General features: G+C 62.7%; 3 protein-coding genes across 3 annotated transcripts in view; 2 read left to right on the top strand and 1 right to left on the bottom strand.

The window, feature by feature from the left end:
• Positions 1 to 694: 694 nt before the first annotated feature.
• On the bottom strand, positions 695 to 6,918 carry F751_4425 (Germinal-center associated nuclear protein; the record flags this gene model as incomplete). Its single annotated transcript, XM_011398114.1, has 15 exons — positions 695 to 768; positions 859 to 958; positions 1,162 to 1,400; positions 1,586 to 2,198; positions 2,328 to 2,657; positions 2,886 to 3,023; positions 3,452 to 3,754; positions 4,230 to 4,337; positions 4,505 to 4,591; positions 4,774 to 4,869; positions 5,093 to 5,241; positions 5,415 to 5,478; positions 6,086 to 6,161; positions 6,423 to 6,517; positions 6,694 to 6,918. 15 exons carry the CDS (start codon positions 6,916 to 6,918, stop codon positions 695 to 697), a joined length of 2,697 nt encoding a protein of 898 aa, XP_011396416.1.
• A 1,153-nt stretch (positions 6,919 to 8,071) lies between these two features.
• Positions 8,072 to 9,786, top strand: F751_4424 (Proteasome subunit alpha type-6; the record flags this gene model as incomplete). Its single annotated transcript, XM_011398113.1, has 6 exons — positions 8,072 to 8,147; positions 8,320 to 8,414; positions 8,746 to 8,850; positions 9,035 to 9,262; positions 9,498 to 9,574; positions 9,729 to 9,786. The coding sequence occupies 6 exons, from the start codon at positions 8,072 to 8,074 to the stop codon at positions 9,784 to 9,786; spliced, it is 639 nt and encodes a 212-aa protein (XP_011396415.1).
• A 156-nt stretch (positions 9,787 to 9,942) lies between these two features.
• F751_4423 (hypothetical protein) overlaps positions 9,943 to 10,070 on the top strand; it is a gene marked incomplete at both ends in the record, with an annotated part of 2,278 nt that continues 2,150 nt past the window's right edge. Inside the window, one exon of the mRNA XM_011398112.1 lies at positions 9,943 to 10,059. Within this exon, the coding sequence (XP_011396414.1) occupies positions 9,943 to 10,059 (117 nt within the window). The remainder of the gene's footprint in view (positions 10,060 to 10,070) is intronic.

Here is a 10,070-nt window from a genome sequence, read left to right as displayed (position 1 = left end):
ACCGGGGCTCCCCCAAAATGTGGCCTAGTGACCCTGACCCTGACCCTAACTAAACCTAAAAACTAAACCTAACCCTATAGATTCGCCCTAATGGGCTCCGGAATGTCACAAACCCTTTGCTGGAATTGAGTACAAAGGGTTGTGTAGGTGGCACCCCAGGGTGGCTGACTCGACGCAGCCTCTCAGCAACTGCCACCAAGCCAATGGCGTTCCACACCGAACCATGATGCCAACGGGATGCAACAGCCAAGTCTAGAGAGCCATGCTGTAATTCCATCGTCAACCGGGCGTGCAATGTCAGAGTCGTCAACCGGGACGTGAACGGGGCGAAAAACATCCTGATGCTGCTCGAGCTCGCTCTGGCTTGTGCGCCTCACCCTGCAACTTTTCTTTTGCCACCGCCCTCGCCTTCCCCCCCCTTCCCGGGCCCCTCTCCCCCACTACTCGGTTATTGGGGCTGACCAAACCTAACTGAGCATGGGCTGGTATCTGCAGAAGCCACCATGTAGTTGACAGAAGTCCAACATGGGTTCTTGCGGCGGCATTTGGTTGTGCATCTCATGTCGATTTGCGATACTGAATCTCCCCCCCCACCCCCCCGCGCCACTGAGAATGCCACAATGGATACTGATACAGGGATGACCGCTTGGGGCAAAACTCGGATGGTCAAGCCTTGGCAGCAAGGATCAGCCCCTCACCGCTCCATCCATGCCCTGACTTCAGCTGCCGCCTCTCTGGCAAGCTCAAAGACATCCAAACCACTGCCGCCTGGTGCGTCCAGAGTTCTGGTGGGGGCGTCAGGCATTTCCAGGGAAGCTCGGCCCCCGCAGCCAGACGGGGTCTCAGTGGCTGGCTTACTTGACTGGATGCTCAAGGCCTCAAAACTCTGCTTCTCTGCACGGATGTCCAGCTGGAGCGCTTGCACCTTGTCCACCAGACTCTCCTGCTTGATGGTCTCCTGGAAAGGCGATGAGGTGGCGGGTGAGCCCATCGAACTGAGCGCCGAGATGGCTCGTTTTGCCTTATAAAATTGGAGCATATGCCAGGGAGGAAGGTGCTGTACATCGGCATCGTCTGCTGGCTCACGGAAAGGTTCCTCTTTCGCATTCCAGCGATGCATCCACCCCGACCTCGGTCCCCCCTCGCCACCACTGCCCCCACCTGCGGCGACAGCTTGCGTTTCCGGCTCGTCGATCCCAGAGCCCGAAGAGGCGGCGGGGTGAGGGGCGGCTGCCACGCGTCGACGTGGCGTGGGCGGCAGGGCGGGGCGGCCTCCATGGCCTGCCCGGACAGGCGGTTCAGCTCTGAGGACGGGGCGACGACCATCACCTCGCTGCAGTCTGCGCCCTCAGCGCTCAGCAGCATGTGCAGCGTGACCAGGGTGGGACAGCCTCCGCCGCCTGCACGGAGCGAGGGAGGAGGGGGCGGCATCGCACACGGTTGGCATTGTGGGGCAAGCGAGGCACCTGCCTGGGACCAGGCCCTGGCATGCTGTGCGTCCGGCCGTCAGGGGCAGAGCACAAGCCTGGCGCTGCCCTCGCAGGCATCCACCCCGGCAGCCCTCCTTTCCCATCCCCCACGCGACGCCCCCGGCACGGCCCCTCGCCTGGGCGGTGGAGCAGGGCGCCCCGCCGCAGCCTCAGGGCCGCCAGGGTAGCCAGGATCCTGGTCTGGGCCTGCTCGGTGTGCCAGCCGTCCAGGGGTGTCCCCGTCCCGACCTCCGCCGGCGGCCAGCGTCGGCGGAAGGCGCTGGAGTCGCGGGCCGACCCCACCAGTCCCGCCGCGCGCGTCAGCACCGCGTCAAACAGTCGGAGGGCGAGGCCCGGCTCCAGTGCCTGCTGGGCGGGCACGCCCGGGGTGAGCATGGCCAGGGTCCTGGAGAGCAGGGTCGTCAGCGGCACGGCGGCGAGGCGGGGCGCGGGCGGCGCGCTCGCCACCGCCCACGCCAGTCCCCGTGCCAGCGCCGAGGCGTTTGATCCTGCCGGCGCGGGCGGCTGCACGCTCAGGCCCGCAGCCGCACCGCCAGGGCCGTCGGGCGCCGCGCCGGTCCAGCCGGCCAGCACGTCCGCGTACCCGACAGGCCGGCCCGTCCAAGCCGCGGTCCACTCCTCTGCCGGCCCGCTCTCAGCACCCAAAACCAGGAGTGGGAGGTCCGCGCAGGGGGGGAGGTCGGCCAGGGCGCGTACGGCGCGCGCCAGCTGACCGCCGGCGGGGCTCGCCGCCGGCCCCGCCAGCACCGCGATCGCCGAGGCGCCCGCGATGGCCGCCGCCGCCGCGGGCCCCGGCGCCGCCGAGCCCAGGCTCGCAAAGGCCAGGCAGCATCGGACGTCGGGCGTCGGCCCGCGCCCCGGCCCATACACGTAGGCCTCGCAGGGTGCGCTGCCCGGATCCAGCGCTGCGGCGTCGCCCGCCAGAGCCCGCCGCAGCCATCGGGAGGCTGCCGGCGGCGCATCCTCCGCCTCCAGGACAGCGAGCTTCCAGGGAATGACGGTCGGCTCGGGGGCCAGAGTGGATGGCCGAACCAGCCTCCCAGCCGTGCTGCCAACAAGGGCCCTGCGGATGATGGCCGGAAAATCCTCGGCGACCGCCGCAGGCTCAGGAGCCCCAGCCTGGGACCTGCCCCAGTGCAGCAGGCCCGGCAGCGTGTTGAGGGTGCGCTGCAAGGACATGGGGGGCGTTCAAGGGAGGGGCGATCGGCGCAGGCGCTTGGCGTGTCGGTCGGAGGGCCTCGGCAGAGCGCAGAGCGCGCTCGTTTGCCACCCCGGTCCACGGGCGACGAGCCTGAGTCTGGGGCCCGTGCTCATTTTCCCTCCTTGAGATCATACACCAGTCCACAATGAATGCTTCCCACACCCTCTCGCCACTGGTCTCTCTGGCTAACTCACCCTCACAATGCCGACGCTGCAGGCCTTGCGTGCTGCACGCCGGGCGGCCTCCTCTCGAACAAAGGCCCGCCATCGAGCAAAGTGCAGCTTCTGCACGGCGGCCGCACACTTGGATGCACGCCGCTCCTGGCGCTCCCTCTGTCGGGGAGTGCAGGTTGCTTGCGGAGTCGGTGGGGAGGGGCTGCACCATGTGCTGGATCCTCCAAGCCATCACACAGTGCGGAGTCGGCACGAGATCTGAAGCATGCTGTTCTTTGGCTACGGCCCAGCGTCTGCGCACCTCAACCCTGGCCTGTTCCTCCCTCTGTCGGCGAGCTTCGGCCTCGGCCGCCTCCCGCGCCGCGGCTTCTGCCTGCACTCGTCGTCGCTCTGCTTCCTCCTCCTGACCACCCCAGGGAGGAGGAGAGGAATGAGGCACCAAGCTGCACCAGGACACAGGAGGCGTGGGTGCCGTGGGTGCGCGAGCATGCATCATGACCGCAAAGGGCAAGAGCCCCGCCGATTCTGTATCCACAGCCGCCCCACTCAAAGCGCTCCCCTCCAAAAGGAGAACCCCGCAGGCGTACCTCTGCCCTGCGTCGGCGCTGCAGCTCCTCCACCCTTTGCCTCTCTTTGGCAGCAGCCGCGGCAGCCCGCAGCTCCGCCTCCTGGGCCGCGGCAACGGCTGCACGCTCCGCTTCCATTCGCTGCCTCTCCTCTGCGGCGGCCCGCAGCAGCGCTTCCTCCCTCTGGCGAGCCGCCAGCTGTCTGGCAGCCTCTTGTGTGACCCTCGCTTCCTCCGCCCGCCGCCGCTGCTCCTCCTCCTGCCGCCGGCCCTCCTCGGCACGCAGGGCCGCCTTGTGCCGTGCGGCCTCGGCGGCCTCCTTCGCCTGCAGAGCCGCTCTCCAGGCTGCCTCTTGCTGGGCATGCTGAGTCTGCCTGGCGACTTCTTGAGCCTGAGCTGCAAGCGCTGCGTTGGCTTCCTGTGCAGCACGCTGATCTTCGAGCTGGCGCGCAACCGAGGCCTGCAGCCCTTTGGGAGACAGTTGCGCGGACGCCACCGCACCGGAGCGGAGCCCAGCCGATTTCTCAGAGATACGTTGGGATGGGGCACGCTGAGTTGGGGGAGGGGGCTCCACAAACTCACCCTGTCATCATGGGAGGGAAGCGGGGTTGGCAGTGGGGGGTGAGCGCATGTCATGTGAGGATTGAGGCCGTGGCAAAAGGTGGGTCAGGCAACCAACTGGACGACTGAAATCACGCGCACGCAACCCTTCTAGTCCCCTGTTGGAAGCACCCCTGACCGAGTCCCCATATCAACAACAACGTGACTACAACCCGCAGACACGTTGCCGGGGATCCCACCTTGACGAGGAGGGCGCACTGCACGCCAGCGCCCGCAGTGCCGATTGCAAACCCATGCCGAACCACAGTCTTTGCCGCCTCATCGGCTGTGTCCATGTAGAATAGATCCTGCAGACCATGACAGTGGTGGCAACATTGGCACCACCATTGGCCAGCCTCGCTGCATGCTTGGGCGACCGAAACAGAGCAAGGAGAACCCCAAAGGCCAAGGTGCGGAGCCCAGCATCCCGTGCTGCATTAAATGTTTCACTACCGAAGTTGCCCCACCAGGGTACCTTGAGCCAGTCCAGGCTGGCGGCAGCCGTCGTGGAGGAGGAGGGGTTGAAGGAGTCTGCCAGTGCTCTCAGCGCCCGAGCACGAATCTGGGGGATGAACGGCCAATCTTTTGAAGGTCGAGGGGCAGAGTATGCGAGGACTGGAGATGCGCAGGCACGGCAATCAATCCCTTCCACAGATATCCTGTGAGTGCAGCAAGCTGCCAGCGTGCTCATGCTTTGTGCCGCCACCAGGTTGCAGTTTGATACACACACACACACTCCCCGACCTGAGGAAAGTAGACATGTGCCAGGCAGGCCATGAGGTATGGCGCCCGGTCCACCAGAGAGAAGAATGCGACGTAGTTGTCGCAGGCGTAGGCTCTCTGCCAGTGTAACGGGGAGAGAGGGGGGTTCAGGCAGAGGGTTTCTGGAGCACGGGGGAATAGGTGTCAGAGGCGACATGAGATCCTCAAAGCTTGGTTCATCCCCATCCTAGAGGAAGCCACGTTGAGAGTGATGCAGGCAGGTATCTCTGCAGCTCTGAACTCAACATTCTGATGCCAGGAAATCACACAGCACCACACACTCATCCCACGGCCACCCCACCTGTAGTTGCAGGACCCAGAGGATGGGAGGTGATGTCTTCACTTCCGCTCGCAGCGCTTGCAAGGTGGCGAGGAAGGCCTGCTGGTCCCCCTTGAACTTGCCGTGCTGAGCCATGAGAGAGAGCAGGTGGTAAGCCCTGAACTCCGGCTCTGCAGGGATGAGGAGGGGGTTGCTGTGGGGGCTCGCATGCAGTGACAGGGGGCAGACACATTCTCATGACCTTTGGGCGGCAGGGTGCCTTCACCCTGAACCAGCACTGGTCAGCTGTGACCCAGCGACAGCGCGGTCATCATGGCCGAAGAGGCCTCGAAAACTCACTCACCAGACTGCACTGGCTGCCCCTTCTCTGCCTGCGTCTCATACATGTCACTCAAGGATATCAGGGCCTGTCGATGGGTGAGCAGACGGGGGCGTGCGGGAAGTCAGTCTCCTGCGAGGATGCCTCTGACTGGCAGGGGAAGCGCATGGGTGGGGACAGGCATGCATGTCAAACCACAGAGCCAGGCCCCATCCTCGTGCAAGCCCAAGCCTTCCCCCCTGTCACCTTGTTCATCTGCTCAATGTTCAGGTGAGAGTTGAAGCCCTCCATCTCCGTGACTGGCAACGGGGCGGGCACAAGGTGAGTGAGATGGAGCGCAGGGGCACGAGGAAGACCGAGTGCATGCAAGGGGTCCGGCGATGACCAGCATTGCACCCAGCACACACAAGCATGGACCCTGGTGTGTCACTTGCCAGACTGGTCTTCTCCGCAGAGCTCATGCTCGCACATGACGTGAAAACGCACAACCTCCTCGTACACAGCGATAGCAAACTCATCCTGAGGCAGGCGAGGGCAGGATGTGAAGCTCCCTGAATGCTGCAGTGTGGTCTGCCAACCAGGAATACTGCCCATACACACACCAGATCAACCTCCTGGTAACCCCTTTTCTCGGCAGAGATTGAGGGCACCCATCAAGTACCAACACAACTCGACTACATCCACCCCAGCCTCACCGTGATGCCCTGAACGTACAGGTCCTGTCGAACAGCCCGGTATCTGTCCCACAGGAATTTGTGCACCAGCCCAAACCTGGTGGTCACAGCAGGGTGTGAGGGGTCAAGGGAATACTGCAGGCAGACGCACCCAGGGTGGGGTTGTCGGTCTGAGAAAGAGCCGGCAGGTTACCTGAGGATGCATGCAGCATCGTGGAGTTATATGTAGCCAACAGCACTGATCCTCGTTCTCTTCACGCTCCCAAATTCCAGACCTCATAGCGTCCTGTTCTGCCTCACTGACCACCCATCCCGCTCAAGTATTGCAAACCCTGTCCCTCTTCCCAAGCCCTCTCACCTGACATCCTGTCTGTCCAGGAGGGACCTCAGGTACAGCATGGTCCTCAGGAGGGCTGCTCGGGTCCGAAAGTCTGTGGGTTGCGGGTCATCGATCTGCACGGAGAATCAGGATATGGTTGTTCACGTGTCTGAGGAGTGTGCCAGTGTTGGAGATGGATGACGGGTAATCGAAGTAGTATGATCCCTGCAGTAGACCACCAGACGCAATCTATGCATAGGACAGGCTGTACTTCCACCATCCTTTCCAATACAAGCCCCAAGCAACACACCGTTCGTGCAAATCGCCTCACAGCCAGCTCTGCACTGGTCCGCCCGCTGTCATTGATGTCCACCCTCTCAAAGATCTGGATGTCGTGCAGGTGCTCCCGCCTTTCACGCTCTGCCGCGGGGCACATGTCCTCACAGACGCCGACGATGGCCCCGGGCGCTGGCAGGGCCTCCCCTCCTGAGTGGGGCAGCCACTTTACCAGGAGGTTAGTGAGGCAGGCTGTCATTCATGGAGGTCCACATACGGACTCCCTTCACATGCCGGGTGGAACCTCGCCTGGAGCGAGTGATCACAACAAGACACCACTGGGAAGCCTGAGGACTGGTGCAGCGTTCTACTACCACGTCCTCTTCCCCAACAGGCCCAAGGAAAGCTGAGCTCAACCGATGCCACGGAGAACTTGCCGTCGAGGTCATGGGAAGCGATGGCTGTGTGGAAGCCATGCTGTCCATGCTGAGCAGCTGCAGAGGGTGGTCGCGACTTAAAACGGGCGGCGCGCTCTGTGAGCCGAGCTGCATCCTTTAGGGGTGGCGGCGGCCCAGGAGCCTTCAGTCCAACGCTAGCAAATGGAGCGGCTTCTGCTCTGAGGCTTGATGACGCTACACCCTTTCCTGAAGGGGCGGCTGGGCTGGGCGCCCAGCTGCCCCCAAAGGTGGGTTGCTGGGCCAGGGCGGCTGCTTTGGCTGCCTCATAATCGAAGGCATCATCGTCCACCTCCTGTGCGGGGCAGCAGCAGTGGGCATGCAGCAGGTTGTGAGGCTTCCAGCAGCTCTGGAAAGATCAACAGCACAGTATAATCCAGCGTACTTACATGAGATAAGATCCAGCCGGGATACATGGAACATGGGCTACTTACCAGCCTGAAGTGGGCAGGAGGAGCTCCGGGCGTCTTGCCAAGGTACTCGCCGAGGTTCTACAGGAAAAGCTCGCGGCCGAATTCCAGCTCTAAGTTTTTATTGCGATCATTTGAAAGGCGAAGGCAGTGGCGATGAGGCGTGTGCACGATCGCCTGGCTATATGACAGCTGAAGAGGGAGCAGGCCAAAGGTCTCGTGAATAATTGCCATCGTGGCAAGTGGGGGCGAGGGAGCCTTTGAGGGACTCGAGGTTCTCGCGGATATACAGTCGTCTTGGATATCTTATTCGACGTCACCCTTTCGAGTATTATTCCTGGCGTGATTCTCACTTTCATCACCCCTCCAGACCGCAGCGCACACTATCGCTGCTGTCGATCACACCTTGTATCTTTCTGCAAGGGATCGCGCATCTTTGGCGCAGCATACCGATAAGGGTGCGAATATCAGGAGCACGAGGACCGCCTTTCCATACTTCCTGGTATCGCTCCGCTTACAGAGCTTCGAGGGCTGGGTGTGATCAACCATGTCGCGGGGCAGTGGGGCAGGTTTCGACCGGCACATCACCATCTTCAGTCCCGAGGGTAGACTGTATCAAGTTGGTGAGTTGCTGTGTTGTGGAAGAGATCGGACTGGTGACAGTGCGGCAGTGCAAGGCGCCTAGCTCATGGGTGAACTTGCCGTCACTTGTCCAGTTAGGGTGATTGGCTACCTTTCCCCAGCACACCCTATCAGTGCATCGCTCATACTTCGCACACAACCTCTCTGCAACAGAGTATGCCTTCAAGGCAGCAAAGTCTGGTGCTCTCACCAGCATCTCCATCCGAGGTGCTGATAGCGCAGTGGTGGCCACCCAGAAGAAGGTCCCGGTGAGGAGTGAAGAGGGTAGGGGGTGCGGGAAGGGCAACGTCGCCGCTGTGTCGGCATGGGGGTGTGTCAACCTCTCATGCCCCCCTCTCATGGAGCATGAGGGAAGATGTTTGGATCGCTGCACACACAACGGGGAGCCATGTCTGAGTATCTCACGTCGCGCTTGCTTACACCTTTGCAACTCTCACCCACCTTCCATGCATGCACCCCCACCCCCACCCCCAGGACAAACTGATTGATCCCTCCAGCATCACCAACATCCACAAAGTGACGCGGACCATTGGCTTGCTGACCACCGGCGTCCCCGGCGACGCTCGTTCGCTCCTGCAGAAGGCGCGATCCGAGGCCGCCGAGTTCAGGTTCAAGTATGGCTACGAGATGCCCGTGGACTTCCTGGCCAGGGTCCTGGCCGACCAGGCCCAGGTCTACACCCAGGTGTGGTTTGGAATGAGGGGCTTGGGGCATGGCAGCATGTGTGGGGCTTTGCAGCTGCCCTGGGGCTATCTTGACGCCTCCCTAGAGCAGTTCCTTGGAGGGGCTGCCCCTGGCTCCTCTCACCTCCTCTGGCGCAGCTGCGTCAGTGCAGAGACCCCCCTGCAATTAACCCTCCACACTGCAGCACGCCTACATGCGGCCCCTGGGTGTCATCTCCACACTCGTGGGCATCGACGAGGAACGCGGGCCGCAGCTGTTCAAGGTTGACCCGGCCGGGTACTTTGTCGGGTACAGGGCCACGGCCACCGGCCCCAAGGAGCAGGAAGCCATCAACTACCTGGAGAAGAAGATCCGCCCGGACTTGAGCCTGAGCGCGGACGACACGGTGCAGATGGCCATCTCCGCCCTCCAGGTGCGTGGCTGTCGTGTGAGACGGGTGCTGGTTGGCGTAGGGTTGTTGGAGCTCCTCGGCGTGGTCCAGCCTGTGCAGGGACTTTCGCTGCACAAGGAGCAGGTCTCCCGAGTGTAGAGCCGGAGGCTGTGCCGCGACCGCATTCCAAACAAACACCGAAGAGCGACGCGCGGTATGAACAGCACCTGTGATTCCATGGCCGGACGCTCATCTCATTCCTCCTTTCTTGCCGCAGAATGTGCTGGCCGAGGACCTGAAGGCCACGGATCTGGAGGTGGGCATCGCCGAGACCAGCAACGGCGGCCTGTTCAGGTCAGTCGGTATGGGAGAGGATCATCCGTGGACCGGCTGCCTGTGCATGCAGACGCCGCATGGACTCGGTGCCGTGGAGGTTTGATGCTCCCTCGCTCAGGCGCGTGCCTGCCACGACGTACCACCCCACATCAGTGTATGTCCATCCCCACAGAGTCCTGACGAACGCCGAGGTGGAGGAGCACATCGTGGCCATCAGCGAGCGCGACTGAGCACTCCTCTGGTGCCCCGGCCCCCCCAGGTCCTGGAGCAATGGACAGGAGTGCCATCCCGGGCCAGTGACAGGGGACCCATGGCTTGATGCAGGCGGGCGGGCGGAGCCTCTGCACCCCTGCACCCGCGCATCTTGTCAGTTTGAGCAAGCTTGCATGAACAGAGGGGCCGCTGAGCAGGCAGAATGTGTATGGGCAGCGCGAGGCAAGGAGACACTGTGTGGCACATGCACGTTGGGGTTGGTTTGCGATTCGCATGTCATGGGCGGGAGGGTGTGTTTGCG

This window comes from Auxenochlorella protothecoides (assembly GCF_000733215.1).
Source record: "Auxenochlorella protothecoides strain 0710 unplaced genomic scaffold scaffold52, whole genome shotgun sequence".
NCBI classification, from domain to species: domain Eukaryota; kingdom Viridiplantae; phylum Chlorophyta; class Trebouxiophyceae; order Chlorellales; family Chlorellaceae; genus Auxenochlorella; species Auxenochlorella protothecoides.
This window is presented reverse-complemented; position numbering and strand designations above follow the sequence as displayed.